Genomic DNA, 21,586 nt, shown 5'->3' on the forward strand with positions numbered 1-21,586 from the left:
CCTAGAATCACAAGCTAGATATTACTTAAGAAATGTGACTAGGGTGGGTACATGTTATATATTGGCCACAGCAGCACATAAAATTTTATTTGGGACTATTCTGTACACTAAACAAAAAGGAAAATACAATATAATTCTTGCACCAGACTCATAGTTGCCCCCTAAGAACACATTTGCATTTGAAATAAACATTCTATTCCATAGAATAGTCTGACCTGAAATTCCTTTTTAAAACAGAGAACACTTTCTGAGGTCTTGGAAGTGTCCGTTTTCCCTTTTTTGATTTCCCTTCTCTGTGGTTCTCTTTTAAAGTTTCCTCCTATGCGTCATGCTGAGAGGTGACACAGTTTCAGAGATGCCCCACAGTTTATGAATGTCCTTTGCTAAGGGAATTGTCTCGGTTCTTATTGTAAGTATTTGGCTTCATTCTTTGTTGGCAATCTCATAAAGTCTTACAATAAGGAGCTATTTTGGGCCAAGGAAAGTGTTACCCATGCAAATGACATATACTTGTAAATATATCTATGATTTGCACACATGCCTTGTATATATAGATATAGCTGAACACCATATGTGTGTGTGCATTTACACATATAAATAGATGCATAAAATGGATGTTTTAGTATAAGACAGTATAACAAAACAGACAAGTCTCTGACCTTGGAGTTAAGGAAACGAGGGTTCAAGTGCTGCTTCTGAAACATTCTGGTTTATGGGCAAGTTAAATTAATCTCTCAGTGCCTCAAAAACCTCAATAAGTTCTTGATCTGCATCAGTAGAGGGAGTTTTGACACTGAGAATTCTACATATTAATCATAAGTCTGGGACAAAATAAATGAAATAAAATACTAAAAAGAATTCTTAACCCAAAGTGTATAATTTCATTATATAATATCTGTAATGTTGAGTGGGGAAAATATAGCTTTATTTTCATCAACTTATAGTTAAAAATTTTTTTCATTATTTTAAAATATGATAATGAGAAGGGGTCTATAGGTTTCACCAGATGGCCTAAGGCATCTATGACACACCAAAAAAGGTTATACTCTACAATATATATATATATATATATATATATATATATATTTTAAAATATATACATATAAAGAGTTTTTAAGCCACTTTTTCCCAGTGCCTAAATATGTTATTCCCTAGGAGTAACCTATAGAAATAATAAGCTTTTGGTTAATGAAAGAATTCTGAGATCATTAAATCTGATACTACCTCAGAAACTCAGTAGCTATATAGTCACTTTAGGCCTCAGTGCCTCAGTTTCCATATCTGCAGAATCAGTATAATAACAACAGCATATACCTCTCAGAGCATAAAGTACATATGAGTACAAATGAGAATCAAAAGTACATAAAGCATTTTGTAAACCTTAAAAACTATTTCATAAATGTTTGCTATTATTCTTTTTCATTTCCTACAATAGACTGAGTTAAAATACAAATTGCATGTAAGTTTTCTAACATTCAGGTCATACTTATTTGAAGATACATTAAAAGGTTGGTTTTTGCTAGGCTTTTTGCTGTAGTCATCTTTAAATTTAATTTTTATGGGTGAAGTCATGCTAGGAAGCATGCCTGTGACTGGTGATGACTACATTAGTTTAAATCCACTGTTTTGTTTTCTGATTGGGATATCATTTTGGACAATGGACAAGATTTGAGTCATTGTTTTGGCAAGTCCTGACTTAAGACTTCCATTTACCAGGACAATGAACCATTGACCTTCCTGCCATCAAAAAGCTATGGTGCCCTTTTTAAAAACCATTTCTTTTGGCATTAAAGTACATGCTCAAACTGTAACCCATTTTTAAGACTTCAGTGAAATTCTCTTATGCAAACCAAACTATAACAGTACAAAATCACGGAACATAGGGTCAAAGACAACCTATCAGAACCAAAAATAGAATCCAAATCAATTAGTATTTATTAATCCCCTAATTTAAGTCTGGTACTACATTGAGTGCTAAAATATAGACAAAAATGAAAGTTCTAAATCAATGAATTTGCATATTACTGGGAGGGGGAAAATGGCACATAGAGACAAAAGTAGAATCAAAATAATTCCAATTGTTGTTATGAAAATACAGCAACATATACAACTGGTGTTATCAAGAAATGCCAAATTCCATGGCTACAGCCATTCCCAACTTGACTTTCCTAATCAAGGTCAAATATCAGAACATGTGTTAAATGACTCAAACAAACTAGCTTTGATGTAACTTTCTCTTAAAATACATCACAGTAACTTTTATCGTTCATATAAGGGCTTTATCATATAACACATTATATAAATTGTCTCATTTGTTTCTCACAATGGCCCAGTGAGATTGGTGAAATTATCATTCCCATTTAAATATTCTTCCACTCCACATATCTTGCTTATGGAGCCTGACACTGCTTCTCTCCCTCTTTAAAATGGTTCTCTCTGAACCAGAACTTCCAAGACCATGATCCATATCACTAGGGGAAGTGATCCCCAGTTTGGAGAAAGGGTTGTTCTTATAAATTAGTGAATGCAAAGTAATCTTCTTTTTCTCACCCTCATTCTGCCTTTCCTCTCTTCTCTCTTCTTCTCACCATCACCCCCTTATACAATTTTCACCTCTTGCTCTGGGAGCAGTAATCAACTTAATACTTCCAATGCATTTTGTGAGGCTATAAAGATCACTTGTCCTATGGCACCACTGACCATCCCTGTGATTTTCCCACACCCTTTTCCTGGCCACATATGCCCCATATGTATTTTCTTCCCTTACAAGAATGTTAGTTCCTTGAGGAAAAGGACTGTGTCACTTTTGTATTTTATAACTGCTTTGATTTTATTCATTTATTTTATTTTGAGAAAACTGGGTATCAAAGAAATTAAGTAACTTGTTCATTGTCATAGTTTTCAAAGTAGGATTTGAACTCATCTTCATGACTGAGTAAATGCTTTCCCCTACACCAAGCTGTCTAACGACTTCTGAATTTCAATTTCTTAAACTCTAGGAAGCCCTTTCTGGATTAGAATGAGTTATTTTAAATGCAATTTCCAATCTTCTACTATACTGAACTCTGCTTAATCCTGACACAAATTAAATGGTAATGTACTCTATATTAGCAGGCTACTAAGCTTCCATCAGTAGATTAGAAACTTTGAAATGTTTACCTCATCACAAAGGAGGCAAATTATCAGACTCTTCCACCTAAACATTTCTTCTTCAAAATGCAGTTTTACCAAACCACTATGTCAGTTATTAGAAGAAACCAATTTTCATAAGACTATTATATGCCTAGATATAAAACTTCTAATAGTGTCCTGGGATGGATAGGGAGGTTCTGGCAGAGAATGGATAGGCCACTGGACTTGAAATCAGAAAAATCTGAATTTAAAATCAGTCTATGACACTAGCAACGTGACTAGGCAAATCACAAATACTGTGAATCTGTTTACTCCCTCATCTGTAAAATGAGGAAAACACTCATAGAATCCACATCATATAATTATTATGAAATAAATGAGATAATATAATATACTTTACAAATTTCAAAGTAAATATGCTAGTATTTTTACTATTAGTAATAATACTACTCCAGGGAAAGCCTAAATTCCCTTATACATGCAAGATAATACAGAGGTATCCCCTTTTGTAAATAATATTGCTATACCCCAAAATACACAAAGTATTATTATTTTATAATATCTCAAGAAATATCATCATAAGATATATATATATATACTTTTACCACTGAAAATGGACATTGTTTAAAAAACATGAAAAGGGGAAAGAAGTTAAATGGCAAGAACACACTGACATCTGCTGGCATTTCATAAACATTTTTTTTAAGAACTAACATTTGTTCCAATGTAGTCACAAAATCTTGGAGTTGGAAGACACCTTTATGTACTGTTATATAATAAATTCAAATTGAGACTAACAAGAGTAATATTGATTTATATAGTTACCTGAAACTGAAGAAGATCATTAATGATGGAAAATACTGGACTCTCTTTTTTTCTTGAAATTGCAGGATCTGTTCCCTCCCTTCTTCACCAGAGCAGTCAAAAAGCTATAATTAATGGGTTGGAGGAAAGGGAAATGTTTGATTTTTAATCTCTGGGCAGAATCTCTGCTACAGAGAAGTTAATGTCAGCCCCAAGTCTAACACAATGCTTTGTGGCCCATAAATGTTCTCTCTTTCAACTACTTGTAATTACTTTTCAACTATTTATCTGATATTCATTTTTCACCAGACTTTAATCCTACAAATTTTTCCATCAGGGCCCCAAAAAACACCATCCTAGAAGATCACTTCAGGTATAGAATTCACAACTCTAAAGTACCTACCCTCAGTCCCTGTTGCCCATCTTCTGACTAAAGGGTGGATGGCTTCATTTAAGAAGGCCTAAGCCAACCATCTTTTCTTTTCTCACGAGGCTGTAATTGGGACTTTCCAACATCCTCCCCATCTTACAGCCCTTCCTATTAGCTATCTTCCCCATCCCCTTTTGATTTCTTTTTAAATAGAATTCCCCAATGAGAATGCAAACATATTGGGAGTGGACTTTTTTGGTGTTTTTATTTGTGTTCTCAGTCCTTACTTTTAATACATCCTTGCTTACTGACTTTTGCTACAACAAAGTAATACTATGAGTGAAGAGTGCAGGGAGGGAACTAAAATAGTCAAATTTAACAATTAAATCAAAATCCTATTTTCCCTAAAAGAAAAAAAAAAATGGAAGGGAGAATGGATCTTGGAACATGGAAGGCAGCATGGCTAAGGAGGAAATGAATAAAAACTCAGGGTTTATTTAAGTTCATTGAAGATAAAAATTGAGCACTGCTGGAAATAATCTAATCAAGAACACTCTCATTTTATGTATGAGGAAATTCACACTGTAATTTAGTAGAAGAATTAAGACTAGACCCTAAATACTCTGATTTCTAGTTCAGGGATCTAAAAGATGTTGGAAAGGGAGGAAGGAACCCAGGAAAGACTATGGCCGGGAAAACATTTAAAAGCTATGGGACCCATAAAAATATTTAGAAGATTACAATTGAAAGGGAAGCAGAGGAAAAGCACACATATAAGCATCTGCTCCTTAATATCCCAATATGTCACACATTTCTCCTTGCAAACCTCAGGTAAAGCAGCCTCATTTTATTTATTGACAGCTCTAACCACTGGAAACCAAGTCACTACACTGAATATGTAAATCTTCCTTTCCATACAGCTTCTCTTCTTGCTTTCTCACTTCCTTATCAGTCATTTCCTAACTATTATAACCAGGATTCCATTCTCTACCATTTTATTGATGCAGTTCTCTCTAAGGTTACCTAGAAACCTAATTGTGAAATCCATTAATCTTTTCTCAGTCAGTTCCTTCCTTGAATACTCAGAAGTTTTTGAATGAATGTGACTAACCCATCATTCTGTGTATTTCCTCTTCTTTGGATTTCATGACATGGCTATCTTCTGGTCTTCCTAGTACTTAGAGAACTATCTGTTTTTGTTTTTTGCTTTGCTTTCTATAAATACTCGTCATGTAATGGAAAAAGCAGTGGGTATAACTCAGAGAAATTGTGCTTGAGTCTCATGTCTCTTGGCACTCGTGCAATCTTGGTGAAATTATTTAGTCACTATAGACCTCACTTTCCATGTCTGTTAAATGAGGAGGCTGATCTATAACATTTCTAAGATTTTTTCTAGTTCTAAATGCTATGATCCTGCCTCTTAAGCAGGGATGTTGACTAAAGCTTTATTCAGGGTCCTCTTTTCTTCTCTCTCCTTTGGTGATCGTTTTAGCAACCCTGTATTGAATTCTCTATCAATTCAATTCTCATCTCTTTGCAAATGATTCTAAAAGTTATGTGCCCTGGGCTTACCTATCCACTGAACTCTAGTATAGCATGGCCAACTGTCAGTTAACCATCTCTATTTTGGTATTCCAACTCATTCTGATACAACCAAAATTGAAATATAACATCTTTCTTTACAATATATCTCTCCTTCAACTTTACCTTCTTTCGTCCATCCTACCACCCTCCCAGTCACCTTGATTTGTCATCTCAGAGTCACCCTTAACATTTTCCTTTTCAGGGAATAAATTCCTAGTTGTATTGATTCTGCTTTCATAACATCTCTCAAATACTCACCAACCAAAATAGTTTTTCACAATCTCTCACTTGGATTATATATAATAGCCTCCTGATTCATTTTCCTACTTCCAATCTTTCCCCTTCTCCAATCCAATCACCACATAGCTACCAAAATAATCTTCCTAAGGCATGGGTTTACCACATTACTCCCCTATTCCAAAACTTTTGATGATTTCCTTTTGCTCTAGGATAAAATATAAACTTCTCAGTCTGTAAGTTAAAGTCTTCTACAACATGGTTCTAACCTACTTTTCCAGTCAAATGTAAAACCAACCAGTTTACTCTTAACTAGAAATTGGAAATCCATCTCCCAGTCATCTTCACAACATTAATAGAAGATGAATATCTTATCCTATAATGCACTTCTTCTTTACCTCCCTCTCTCAAAAACCTTATCTAATTTCGAATCTGAGCTCAGGTAGTTTCCTAGCCTTTAAAGTTTTCCCTATTATTCCCCTCACATCCCTTGTCAATGTTCTTCCCCTTTTATTTTTCCAAATATTTACTTATTGGTGTTGAACCTGAATTGAATACTATTTTCTTGAGAACATATGTACACATATGATATGAATGTGTGTATATATGTGTGTATCTCTGAGCCTAAAACAGTGCCTGGCATATATTGGGCTTTAATAAATAAATGTCTGTTGAACTGAATCCTACAAATGTCTGTTGAATTGAATCCTACCCTCTCTCTGTTCCTTGTTCTGTCTCTGGGACAAACAGAAAAAAAAAAAAAAAAACTATTCCTTCCTTTAACATATGTTCCTTAAAGTAAATTAAATTCTTTATAATACTCTTCCAAAATGTTTTAAGACAGTTATAAAAAAAACTCTGTCAAAAATAAACAAAGAAAAACTCATTTCCTAAATCATCTCCTCCTGGATACATTTTCCATATTTCAATTGTACGGCTTAGACATCAATTGAAATCAGTGAGACAGGATACTGTCATCCTGAATTTTCAACTCTTATCAGACTCATGGAGCTCAAGTATCTGATGGGTAACAGAACCAGAGTTCAAAGAAGGTAGACCTAAACTGAAGAGTTATATTACATTTTTCATTAAACTGCAGAGCTATTCTAATTTTAAGTCTATAGCTTGGGAGGGGGAGATAACTTTCTCCACCTAATTTCCAACCTAATTTCTTCATTTAGGCCTTGACTCCTACCTTTTCATTAATTTATGTTTAAAGCAACCACAGCAGAAATCTATCTAGTGACTTCTCAAAGCTCTTCAGAATCCACATCTTCTTTAGTCCAATCTTAAATTTTTTTGCTAAATTTTTTTCATAAAAACAATAACTATTATCATTTTTTTCTCAGACTAGACATTCCAGTTCTTATCTCTTCATATTGAAACTACTTTATATTCCTTAAATCATTTATTTGTACAGTATTTTTATGGCTTCCTTGTCATATTTTTTCAACATAATAATTAAAAATATTAAATTCCTACTGTGTGTAATTTACTTAATAGACACTGAGGGAGAAAAGGTAAATAAGAGCCAGTCCCTGAGCTTATATCTTAGTAAGAATGTCTAATGTGTAAACAAAGATCTCTAAGACCAAAGAAAGAAATCAAATGCAATGGTTGATGGAAAAAATACCTGTGCCTGAGGAGATCAGGGAGGAGGTGGCATTTCATTTGGACCTGGAAGGATTGATAGAACCTCAGAAAATGGAGAAGAAAGGCAAGATTATTTCAAGGAGTTATGAAACAAGTGAGCAAAGGCACGTGCAAAAGAAAATAATAGGGTATGACCAATAAGATGGCAAATAGACTTGTTTGACTGGAACATAAAATATGTGAATGAATGAACCAGCAGGCATTTATTGAATGCTCAATTCATTAATTGAGGAAATACAAATACAATGAATCAAACAATCCTTACACACAAAGAGATTACATTCTAATGAGAAAAAAACAACAAATACATATATACACACAAATACATATACATTTATGTATATATAATGTAAAGAAACTAAACACAATATGTTACAAAATAATTAATGCAAGGTAGTTCAGCAGACAGATTACTAGGGGAAGGGAGAGGAAGAATTTTTTTAAAAAGTCTTATTGAAGAAGGTGATGCTTGAGTTGTCTTAAAGTATCTTAATGACATAAGCCATGGAGACAGAAGACTGAAGGTAGATCAGAAACTATTGAATTCTACTTGCCAAGATAAAGTACCTGGTCTTTGTTCAGTTGGCATTGAGAACCCATAGAAGGTTTCTGAGTGTTAGAGGGCCATAGGAGGACTGGATATTAGAAATATTAACAATGTTTTAAAGGATGTTTTAAATTACTTAGAATAAATCTAAAACTTTATTAAGTCTAAATATGGAGGATGCATTATTCTTAGAATGTAGCAAAAAGCATCATGCTGTAGGATGACATGCTTTGGCCACTAGGTGGCACAGTGGATGGAGCATTGGACCTGGAGTTAGGAACTCCTGAGTTCAAATCCTACCTCACATACTAACTGCACAATCCTGAATTAGTCCCTTACTAGCTTTTAATCTTAATTTTCTCATCTATAAAATGAGGATAAAATAGAACCTACCCCTCAGGGTTGTTTTTTTTAAATAGCTTTTTATTTACAAGACATATGCATAGGTAATTCTTCAGCATTGACCCTTGCAAAACCTTCTCTTCCAACTTTTCTCTTCCTTCCCCCCATATGGCAGGTAGACCAATACTTGTTAAATATGTTAAAGTATATGTTAAATATAATATATGTATACATATTTATACAGTTGTCTTGCTGGACAAGACAAATTGGATCTAGAAAGAAGGTTAAAAAAAAAAAAAAAAAAAAAACCTGAGAAGGAAAACAGAAATAACATAAGGAGTGGAAATGCTATGTTATGATCCACACTCATTTCTCAGGGTTGTTTTGAAGGGGAAATGAGATACGTGTAGAGCATTTTACAAACCTTAAAATGCTACATAAATGTTAGTTGGAACTGACCAAAGTACATTAGCCTGCTTTGGTAGGTCATTGGAGTTCCTCTAGATAAAACTAAAAACTAACATTGGTCCTGGGTGGAGTAGTAGTTAAAATGTTGGACCGGAAATCAAAAAAGACCGTAGTTCAAATGCTGACTCAAACACTTACAAATTGTGAAATGCTAAGTCCCTTACTCTCTCAGTCTGTTTCCTCATCTACAAAATGAGGTTGTTGAGCTCAATAATCTTTTCATAAGTTTTGATGAGTAAGTGAAGTGAGTAGAACCAAGAGAACATTTTACACAACAGTAACAAGATTATGAGATGAACAACTCTAATGGATTTGGCTCTTTTCAACAATGAAGTGATTTAGATTTGTGATGGAGAGAACCATACAGAAAGAGGACTATGGCAACTGGATCACAATATAGTTATTTTCACCTTTTTGCGGTTTCCTTACTTTTTTTTCTCCCTTTTACCTTTTAGATCTTATTTTTCTTGTGCAGTGTGACAAATATGAAAATATTTTAGAAAAATTGCACATATTTAATCTATCAGATTTTTTCTGTCTGGGGAGGGAGGTAGTGGAAGGGGAGGGAGAAAAATTTGGAACATAAGGTTTTGTACAAAAAAGGTGAATGTTGAAAACTATCTTTACATGTATTTTGAAAATAAAAAAGCTATTATTAAAAAAAAGAAAAAATAAGTTTTAATGAGGATTTTTATTTAGGTACGGGTTAGACCAGAAACATTCTTACTCTCTTAAAGATCCCATATATACCAATACATTCACGGCATCAGTTTTTTGCAATAGCATATGGATAATATATATAATATAATATATACATGGATAATATAATTATTAATGGGTACCATGGTATCCATTAACTACTAAAAACTCTTAACCACCTTGCTACATGAATATAATGGAATATTATTCTACAATAAGAAAAGATGAATATAAGGAAATTGGAGAAACATGTGAAAGTCCTGTATAAACTGATGCACAATGAAATAAACATTAGAGAACATGTTGTTACATGATACAATGACTTCAACAATAAAAATGGAAAGAACACTAAGGAAAATCAATCTTTAAGGAACAAAAACAAGAAATTTTTCTTCCAAAGAAGAAGTAATCATATCTTGACAGAGAGATAAGAGTCTTCAGGGACAGACTTGTCAGCTCTGTCAGACTTGGTCACTATATTGGCTGTTTTTGCCTATTTTTCTTTGTTAGGAGAATTATATTCTGAGAGAGGAAGATGCAACTACATACTAAAAAGTGAGCATAAGAACTCAGAGAGAAAGGACTAGTGATTTTTTTTGTCTTTAAGTTTTTAGTCCTTAGTATTGTGTCAATCACATATTAGCTATTTAATAAAAACTTTTTGAAATAATAATTTGATGCAAAACCAAAAAAATAAAGTTTTGAAAAAAATGTGACCCATAAATGTCTTCTTTAAAATTCCCCTTAAAACATATATTCATCATCAATGCCAATTACAGTGGCTACTGTGTATACAGGAATTATGTTATGAAGTCTTAGACCAAAAGAAATCTAAACTAAATCTCTTCATTTGACCAGAAATCTGGCACCAATGGGGTTTTGGCTAGGGCTACTCAATGCTGAATCAGCACTCTCTTCCCATGGCCCTGTCAGTTTTCATGATGAGTATAACAAATTAGTGCCTCTCTCTGCCAGTCAATTAGATTTTGTGCATATGGAAGTTGTCAAGATGATTTTGTAGCCAGCAATCTTTGTACAGAGCCACTTGCTTCAACCTCATCTACTATTCTATTGGGGCTCTGTTTAATCTACCCCCAACACAAATCTAAGTTACTACCCAACTGCTGATGAAAAAGGAAAATTAGGAAATCACATAATGGTTTCTAGGGTTTCATGATTTCCTTAACTACCTACCATGAAAAATGGGGCCCTTCTATCTATTTAGTGTAGTGTCTTTCATCTACTACAGTTAAGTATACTTGAATTTTTAGTCTTCTCCTCCGGACTCTCAGAGGAATGGAGAAAAGCCACCTCATTGAAAAAGGAGGTTTCATACATGAAACTGGTTGACCTAGCATATCTGAAAAGATCTAATTTTAATTCTTAGGAAAAATATGAAGAGAAAAATAGATTTTGATTATGATGATCAAAAAGAGAAATAGCAAGACATAGAGAAAACAGAAACCTATAAACTGTATCGTAAATAGCTATCACTAAAACCTAAGTCTTGAGCCTATTATTTTGGAGAGCCAGAGATAACAGGTGCCTCTGGTCTATGTGCATTTAGTGGGCTCAAAATATATAATTGAGTATAATCAGTTATATTCATAAATGAGGATCAAAGCTACTTAAGGACTTTATAACTCAAAAGTCTATTCAAAATGATGGTTCAAAAATGATGGTTAATGCACAAACTATAAGAAATGCAGTTCATATAAGAGATAATATAGTATAGTGGAATTTGGAGTCAAAGATTGTTGTTCAAGCATGTCCAATTCTTTATGACACTATAAAGAGTTTTCTTTGGGAAGATAGTATTGTTTGCCATTTTCTTCTCCAATGGATTAAGCAAAAGAGAGGTTAAATGACTTGCCTAGAATCACTTAGCAAGTAAGTATTTGAGGTTGAATTTAAATTCAGGTTTTTCTGACTCCAGGTCCAGAATTCTATCCATTAAGTCACCTGGCTGCCATCCTTACCCTGATGTTGATTGCTTTGTGAACTTGGGAAAATTGCTGGGTCTCTTTGGATATCAATTTCCTCATTTATAAGGGTAAGTTATGATGACTCTAAAGATCCCTTCCAACATTAAAACCTTTGATCCTGTGGGCAATTAGAGATGTGGCACATAGAAATCTGAGATAGGTACTAGTACCTGAGCAGCATCCAAAACTGAATGATAATTCTCCAAGATAGCAACTATTTCCCACTCCTATTTAACTTGTATACTTGTGACTGAGCCACAACCATCTCTAACATTGTTTCCTGAATTGCTTTCCATTATTAACACAATGGAACACCCTTCTCTCCCTCTCCATCTCCCACTTCACCCCAGTTCTCACTAAAACTGACTAAACCAAAGGAACAGCTCCTGGACTTTGGATAAAAAGAAACTGGCCATCAAAAGGGTAGAGAGAAAGCTAAATTATCAGATGTTAAAAGATTTCTATCAAAATCTACCTCTACCTCAATGTCTGGATGAGTAACAGTAGACTCATCTTGTTCCTCTGGAACTCATGGCCCTCATTAAGCTATCCACCTGTTCATGTTGGTTCCAATGTTCTTACCACCAAGTACATTCCTCCCAAACTCCTACTCATAGGAGAACACATGGTTCCCTTTTAAAAGGAAACTGACACACACACAAATAGGAACTCAGGAGGCAACTGACTTCAGAAGTTTTTGGAGATTCCAGCTAATCCACAACTCTTTCTTTGAGGACAAACATTATATAGTACTTTGTACAGACACATCAACTTCTTCCACCAGTATAGGATAACTGTAATCGTATAGCCTCCATGTCTGTTTTCAACTTGTTCAATATTCTTGATTGTAAAATTCTAAAGTAATTGCCCAAAAGATGGAATTTCATTTCCAAACTGTTGCAAGATTTGCCTTTCTGAATCATGGACTTTCTACAACCCAAAGCTTGTTATTATGTAGATTAAATAGACACTTTTCTAATAGTGAGAAAATAGTGAGAAAAAGCAAAAAGGAATGTCAGGTTCCTTACTCTTTAGAAGTAACCAACAATTTTAAACCCACATGTATCTCCTGCAAAAATCTGTATACCATGAACAAACAACCTAGATATGCAGAATGAGGTATACCTTTTTGGACATGGCCATTATGGAAATGTATTTTACTTGATAGTACATATTTATTGTAAAAAGTTTTGTTTGGAATAATCCAAAGGTATTGATGACAGTTTAGATGCTACTCTTATTTTATGCTTTAATTAAGCATTCCATTTTTGCAATTGATCCTTGAGGTTATTTGGAAGGGGAGCTATTTTGTATATTTTTGTATTTTGGTAGGGAGAAATCACTATATGACTATTAATTTTTTATTTTATAGCTCTTCTTTATAACAAAACTGCATTGTAATTCTTTGGGGAGGGGAGAAAATAGGAGGGAGAGAAAATAGGTGTCTATGAATTGAAAAAAATTAATTTTAAAAAAGAAATATTATATTTTGCTTTACAAACAAGAATACAATTTCTATACTTTGACAGAAGTTCTCAGTCTTATTGTGGGGGAAGTTCAGATAGTGGCCTCAAACCAATAACCCTAGAGGATATTTCTTATGAAGATAGCTCCAAAAACTAAAATTCTATTCCAATGATATTTAATAAAGGACTAGTCCAAAGTATTTAATGCCATTTTAGCTGCTGCCACTATTTTACTCTTTAATTAATCATTCCATTTTTGCACTTGAGCCCTGAGGCAGTTCAGGGGATGAGCTATTTTACATATTGGGGAGGGGGAGAGAATCACTACAGCTCCATTTAAAAATAATTTTGATTTTATAGGTCTTTCTTACCAAAGAACTATGCTACAGTTTTCTCAAAAGAAGGAAAAAAAAAACTTAAATATAGTAAATTGCTTGATAATTTTAGGAAAGTCAGCAGGTATTAATTTGTCCAGGATGTTTCCTTACTAAAGCCCATGCTGTATAAAGAAGGCAGCCCTTGCCTCCCAGTGTCCTTCAGACCATTTGTACTCAGATTTCAATAGTCTTGTTACACACCACTGTGAAATCCCTATGTCCCCAAAGTATTTTCTGTGTCAAATACAATTTCCCTCTTGGAATGTGTTCATTACTCAACACATCAGCTTAAAAGATGCAAATAAAATGTTCTAATTTTCAGAAAGGTGAAGTGTCAGACATATTTATACAGAGCAGAAATGTTTTCCAAAAGTAAAGATATATTTGAAAAGGACGATTGATAAAGTACATGCTATAAAGCATACTATTGCTGGAGTAGGCTGAACTACATTCTTGTTTAAAATGCACTCTAAGACATAAAGACAGCGAAAGGCCTAAACCTCAGACATTGAGCCAGAGGGAAAAAAAATAGCATCAATTATCATGGAGAGAAAAATAGGGCACAGTATGTCAGAATCATGAGTAAAAATCTGTTCAGCCCTATCCTTTGGCTCAGTTTCCTGGGAGGAAGCTAGAGGATCATGGACTGTAGTTAAAAGAAGTGTTTTAAAAAATAAATAGGGTGTGGTGGGGAGAGATATCAGGCTATTCCTACTTTAATACTCTTGGGCAAAAAAACCAAGAGTAGTGAGAGCTTTTAGCTACAAAAAAATAAATTAAAAAAAAAAGATCCTGGAAATGATTTCACTCTATTCACAGTATTCTAAGTAAGGCTTCAGGTGGATGAGGGGTCAAATCCCATAGAGCTATAGGCTGACATCATGGGAACCATTTTTCTTAGGAATCCTTGGAAAGTACCTGTTTCCCAGCTATACTGACCACGTAGAGAGGGAATAGCAAGCCATTGGTCTAATTCAAAACAGTAATCTTTATATAATATGTAATTAATATTTATTTAAATTTAACTTCTGGTATGACAATTTTGGCTTAGGAAGAGAATTTAGTTCTCCAATAACCACTCATTCTCACCTAATACACCTTATTTTATTACATTAGTTTTTCTTTTATTCCCAAATGTAACTTAAAGTACTTTAGTAGAAAACCTTTTGAACTACTTTGTAACTTCAATGTGCTATAAAATATGAGCTACTGTTATTTGTTATTAATGGTAATACAACAAGATCCACAATTAGCAAGGATTCAAGGAGTGAAGCAGGAATGCTGTTAAACAGCACATAAGTGTTCGGCTTAAAAAAAAAAAAAAAGAAAAAGAAAAAGAAACTTTTTACATTTTAATCTGTCCATTGGAAAGTGTTCTATTGTGCCCTTAATACTCAGAAGTCTCCTGAGTCAGTTCCTCTTAAGAACAGGGCTATGGCAATAAATCTGCCATGAAACCCCAAGAGATTGGGGGAGGGGCATAAAAGGATATCATTTGGTTTTCTTGTTTTCTTGGTTTCTTTTGTGTCAAAGAAACAGGCAGTGGAAGCAAGGGGAAAAAATGGAGATATGTGTTCAGTCTTTCATTACCCCATTCAAAAACTGCATGTGTTCTTTTCAATGAAAGCTTAAGTTAGCCTAAGTGCCCCCACTCCTGAAAGCAATACAACAAATACAACTTTGCTATTTTTTTTAAGTAAATTTGATCAGAATTGTTAAGAGGATGGAGTTCATTTAAAGATAGGCATAAACCACCAGGCAGCCTGCCATTGGGATGGGTAATCAATCATGACTTTCAACTTCCATTTGGGAAACCTGTGGAACCCTTTGGAACCATAATAGCTGCGGATATAAAAGTAGGCAAATCAGAGAACCTGCTTCTGGAGTCCATCCACTGTCCACCACTGAAATCAACAAGAATCCTAGCTAAGGTGTCTGTCGTTAGGCCCCTCAGACTGCTGTACCCATTACGGAGTAACAACACAGGAAGAGGTGCTGGGAAGTGCGGCTGGGAGGTCTATGGGGAGATGATGGAGAAGAATGTGCGTCTGACTAGATTCACCACGAACAAACCGTGCTGTCCTCAGATTTCCTTCTCTTACAGTATACATAACACGGCTCCTATGCACCTCCAATTTTGGAGACCACCTTGAGAATAAGTATTCCAAGGAGACTCCCAGCATTTAGCATTGAACCAGACGGCGTCTGGCTCAGTTCTAAGTGAAGATTGTCTCTCCTAAGGTTAGGGTGCTCTATTCAGTTCCCCAACCTTCAAGAACCCCATGGATGAGCTGTAAATCAGTCTGGCAGCGCTACTGTATCTGAACTCAGATCTCCTTTTTCTTCTCCCCCCCTCCCACTTCCGCCCCCTATCCCCGACAATAAATAAAGAAATCGTAGGGAAAAATTTTCAACTTGTTTTCGGGGTCTAAGGACCTGCCAATCTCTACCAACGAGTCGAAAGTAGCCTCATCTCCTCTTTTGCTCTTGAGCATTTATTCTAAAGTTAACAACGTTAACTGGCTTCCTATACACAATTTCAATGACTATTAGAGTATTGTTATCGTCGTCATTAGGAATTACTTAAGGGTGTTTACCTTTCTTCCTTAGACACCCTAGATTTTCCCTCCAAGACAAATTAACTGACTGCATCCCCTCCTACCTCCTCTACCCTTTCCAAAGGAGAGTGAGGATCCTCAGGGTGCCCCAGAGCCTTCTAATTGAGCTCAAGGGAAATAAGGTAGGGGTCCAGGGTAAGTCCTGGCCACTAGAGCAAAGTGCGCAGCTGCCCAAATCGCCCCGTCCCCAGTCACCCAGCTTTCCCAGACTAGGATTTGATTTCTCTGTTGGAGTTACCCAAATTACCTGCTCTGAGTCAGCTGAGGTCTCCCCGAGCTCCCTAAGCACTGCCCATAGTTCCAAGGGCGCTCCTCCTTTCTAAGTCGGAGTGAAAAGACAGCTCTGTTGGGAGCTGCCGGGACCGCCCGGGAGCTCGCACCAAAGACAGGGAAAAAGTTCAGAGTCCAAACGGGCGGCGGCAGCTACTCCAACCCTGGTGAGCGCGCGCGTGCCCGTCCACGCCCGCTGTAACCAGACGGCTTCTATGGAGAGAAGCTGCCAGGGACTTGAGGCGTGGAAAGGACAGTTTTCCCTCCCCGAAGTGCCCGTTTAGGTAATGCTCTCCCGTCCAGTTACCCTCTTTACCTAAGGAGACCCCAGGTAACAAGGGAGAGCAGGGCGCGGCAACGACTAAACCTGCACTCACTTGGGGCGTTGGTTCCTGCTGCTTTTCTTTCCCCCACTACACATCTTTGGGCCCCCAGACCACATTCCCGGGGCCCCCACCCTCTTCCTCATCCCCTGGGCTAGACTTACCATCAGCCGTAGCCAGCGAAGGGAGGGCACGTGTTTTACCTCTCACGCCGGCTGCAACTTCGAGGGCAGGTCAGCCTCGAGGTGCCCGGCCCCGGTCCTGGTCAGGCAACCGGGGCCCCACTCCCACCCACTTCCCTACCCACTCCCCCAAAGAAGCCGATTAGGCTAAGCACAGCTCGCTGACTTGTCTGGGAAGCTGATGAGCGCACAAGCTCTTGGGCTTGGGGTGGCGGTCCTGGTCTCAGTCTGAGATCCCAGAGCGCCCAAGCTTCTCTGCGTCCCGGAGCGCACAATCCCTTCTTTCGCCTCTTTCTTTCCAACTCTGCTCGGCCGGGTTCAGGAAAGGGAGGTTTCTTCCACCAGATGTGGGGCGCACCTCTGCCTCTTCCAGATGTGGGGCAGAGTGCTTTCTATCTTTCCTCTCGTTACCGGGTTGCACAGGTCAGTCCTTCCCCTGCTGCTGCTTCCTCATACGTTGCTTCTATGGACAGGCGGAGCGCCTCCCCTACCCCAGCTATGTGCTTAGCCCCAGGGGTTCGAAGGTTGAGGAATTCCCCCCGCCCCTCCTGCTCCCCTCTTGGGGTTCGGGCTTCCCTTCCCCGAGCCAGACCCAGCTCCGCAGTTGCTGCTGCTGGTGCCACTGATGCTGGTAGGACCGCTTTAGAGCGGCAACGGCGGTAGCGGCGACTCCACTGGCCCGAGCTGGAGGTGGCAGCGTCGGCTTCGACAGGGACAGAAAGGAGGTGACCTTCAAACCCTGCGCCCGGGTTTGGGGGGAGGAGGAGGAGGAGAAAAAGGAGGGGGTTGGGGGGGGGCTACACGCGCCCCGCTGCACTAGAACAGCTGCTCCGGCAGCCTGAGTGTAGGGAGGCGGGAGAGGATGAAGAGGCGATTAAAAGAGAAGAGCGCGACAGAAAGAGAAAAGAAAGAGGTAGGGAGCAGCCTAGGCAGCTAGCGCCAAAAATAATCAACGCGAGGGAGCGCCCCCCCCCCCCCATACACACATACACACACGCCGCCGCCGCGGTCACGCGTGCAGCCCTAGATTTGGGGACAGCGGCGGCTGCCGGAGCTGCAAGGTTTCTCCACACTCTTGATTGCCGTTCTTCTTTGCCACCCCACTAGGTTAGGGCGGACGGGGTGATCCACCTGCCCACTTCCAATGGCCCCATACTCTTCTTTCACCCTCTCCAAGGAACCTCCTTTCCGGGCGTTCACCCCAACCAAAAATAAAAATAAAACATGAAACTTAGCAGTAACCGAAGAGTAGGGGGATGGGAATGGAGAAGGTAAAAGAGGCGAGCCTTGTTTTCTTTCTAGGGAAACACACTCAGAGAAAGTTTCATGGTGAATTACTTTTTTGAGCCAAGCAAATCTCACAAAAACAGTTCTTGGGAAGCTCTGATTGGGAGGGGGTATGCGGGGTGGAGCTGAAACTATAGTAAAATTGTTGTTTACTCCACCCCTGGTAGCATCCAGATGTTTGGCATGAGGAAGAGGACCACAATTGTATCAGTAAATGTATCATGTATCAGTAAATATGTGTCTTTTCAATGCTTCAATACCTCCAAGGCCTTCTTCTCTCCTCTTCAGAAGGACTGAAGGAAAAATTTAATTTGATGCTTCCCAGAACACCTCTAAATTTCCCTCCTTTCCGGTTACAAAATTCCTTTTAATTTTATTCCTTTTATTCTCACTGACCTAAATCAGCTCACAGTTCAAGGGCTAGAAGGTGAATAGAAATGACACTAGATTCTGGTGAGAAAAGATTGCACAAGAGCTCCAGAAGTTTCAAAGCTGTAGATCGTTAGCACAATTCATTGAATGAATGAATGGATTCTAGGGTTAACCTTTGGCAGACAAACAAAAAACAAATCAAAACACTGAGAGGCAGCATAACTGAAGAACTGACACCCTTTGCAAGTATTACCCTTTGCAAGTCATTTAATATCACACAGCTCTAAGACATTCTCAAAGACTTTAAGTTGCAAATCAAGTAATTACCTGAACTGATAATTAACAACAACAATAATAAAGCATTGTGTTTATATTATCTATATTATCTCATTTGACGCTCACAACAAATCTGTGAGGCAGATTGTTATTGTTATCCCCATTTTTCTGTTAAGTAAACTAACACTAACTGACTTGCCCTGAAACACACAGCCAGAAAGCATCTTGAATTCAAGTCTTCCCAACTCTTCTTAAAGCAGTCTTAAATATAGTGCTAAATTTCCCCTTCTAGAAAATTCTGTAATAATGGACTCATATGTCCAGTATTACCCTTGTCCCTATACAGCTTTATAGACTGCTTTAAGATTTAAGAAATACTTCACACACTATCTAAATCTTGTTGTAGGCTCGAAAGATGGAAGAAGTATGGTTGAACAAAGGACTCTTAGTCCTTTGCAAATGTTATGTGCTTGTCTGAGAAGCTGCTGATGCCTAGCTTGTGCAGTGACAGGCTACAACCATCTCTCATTCCTCACTAGGCAGCACTCTAGGCCCAGCTCTTCATCTTGAAGCCTCACAACTCACATACTGGAAACACTCCAGTCTGGGGACTCTCCCTCCAATTGTATGGCTCATCAAAAAATCAGTTTATATTCTCAGTGCTTAGCACAGAGCCTAGCACATAGTGTTTGTTAACTGACTGAAAATCATCATAGAATACTGGCAAGTTCCAAACCATTAACATTTTTAGATAGGGTAACCATGACTCCAAGGTAAAAGACACTAAGTCAGATTCCTACCAACACAACACAACACAGAGGTTAACACATGGAAGACTCTTTGTAAGCATGTGACTTTAAACTCCATAGATTGCAGTTATACTTTTCTGTTCTATGACTCTGTGATGTGACATATACTCTAGTTATCCATATGAGGAATTTCTTTCCTCAATCAGGTTTCCCTTAATAACACCTAACTAAAAGAGTAGTAATCATACAGAGTGTGCTTATTAAAGACTAAATGATCAGGGTTTTCTTTCATTTAAAAAAAAATTAAATAAAGACAACCTTATTCAAAATCTGAGACATTCAAAAAGATCATTTTTTTTAACATTTGGGGAGAGATTGCAAAATGTAAAAAGATATCTATATCACCAAATCCAGTAAATGTTTTCACAATATGGGTCTTTTTTTTACACCATATGCTTCCTTCAGATGCCTTACAATAATAATATATCTATATGTAAACAACTTCTTTTCCTTTAAAAATAGTGTCTTATCCTTCAGTGATAGCACAATGGAACCATAAATCTGGGTTACTAACATCATACTCATTTCCACAGAAACTGTTTACAATGGAAAAACCACAGAATTTAAATGTAATTGTCTAGTCGTAGAAGGAGATGAGATGGGTTGTAAAAGAGGTATTCTCAATTTAAAAGCAAATTATCAATAATGAGAGAAGAAATAAATGGCAGTTAATGGGAAATTCTGTGGAAACAATGTTTTGAAGAAATTCACCAACAGGAATTCTTTATTTGTAGCCCTTATTTTTTTTTCTGAAGGGAAAAAGAACCCCACAATTCAAGGCAAATGCTTCCTCTAAATAACTTCAATACATGAGTTATATTTTGGTGGTGGGCTTTACATATTTTTTCCCATTTGAAATAAATCCAATATATTCAACTATTTCAAAATCAAGGTCAGTGTCAGGTTTTGTTTATTTTTGGAGCTAAAAAGGCCTAGAAATCTCAGTAATGAGTCTCTATAGATGACTCAGAGTATTTTTATTGCCACAAGATTGTGTGGACTAGGAAGCTCAATATGGGTGAATAAGACATTCATTACAATATAAAGTAAAAATAAAGTGAAAATCAATATCAGATACTGTTTCTTATGAAGATTTCTAGTTCCATTTTAAAAAACTCTTTGGAATCCCATGTAATTTCTCTGTCTCTCTCTGTCTCTGTTTCTGTCTTTCTCTCTATGTCTCTGTCTGTCTCTGTGTCTGTGTGTGTGTGTGTGTGTGTGTGTGTGTGTGTGTCTTTCTGTTTTTTGTAATTAGAAGTTATTGAAAGGTACTGAAGTGGACAGCTCCAGAAACAGACCAGCAGGCCCAAGGATAATCCTACAAAGATAATAATATTTAAACAAAACAGCCTTTTAACTTTTCCTACTGGTAGGTGAAAGAAAGAATCTATGTGAATTCACTCACTTCATTATATTAGATCAAAATGGCTCTAGTGAAATCCTCTAGCTATTCTATCATTTTTGATATGCATAATGCTAGTATAATGAGAATCCAACACTCCTTTCTGTCCTGGGTAAATTGGCAGCTCACTAGCTGGGCCAACTTATAAAATATATTGGTAAGGTTTGAAAAGAATTACTACCACATTTGCCAATCAATTACAGTGCCATGTGTATTAAATTATACTCCGATTTCATTAATGTCAGCAATAACAGAGTTTGAGATTTTTATAGCATCTTTAAAGAAGAGATTAATAATGTTCAATAGACCAGACTAAAAGCCTAGAAAATTAATTGGGCATATGGGAAAATCCAAATATATTTTCATTTTTGTTTGTTTTTATG

At 36.9% G+C, this 21,586-nt stretch overlaps 1 protein-coding gene across 15 annotated transcripts in view; it reads right to left on the reverse strand.

The window, feature by feature from the left end:
- RBFOX1 (RNA binding fox-1 homolog 1) overlaps window positions 1–17,974 on the reverse strand; it is a 1,689,737-nt gene extending 1,671,763 nt beyond the window's left edge. For 2 of the 15 annotated variants that reach the window (XM_031951238.1, XM_031950691.1), the window contains exon 1: window positions 17,040–17,965. In XM_031951238.1, coding sequence (XP_031807098.1) covers window positions 17,040–17,042 — 3 coding nt within the window. In that variant the 5' untranslated portion in view covers window positions 17,043–17,965. Of the gene's footprint in view, window positions 1–3,957; window positions 4,029–17,039 lie in introns of those variants that run through there. The other 13 variants (XM_031951046.1, XM_031951592.1, XM_031952171.1 and 10 more) reach the window with 10 other exon arrangements.
- Between the last annotated feature and the right edge of the window lie 3,612 nt (window positions 17,975–21,586).

Source organism: Sarcophilus harrisii, chromosome 1 (assembly GCF_902635505.1).
Source record: "Sarcophilus harrisii chromosome 1, mSarHar1.11, whole genome shotgun sequence".
NCBI classification, from domain to species: domain Eukaryota; kingdom Metazoa; phylum Chordata; class Mammalia; order Dasyuromorphia; family Dasyuridae; genus Sarcophilus; species Sarcophilus harrisii.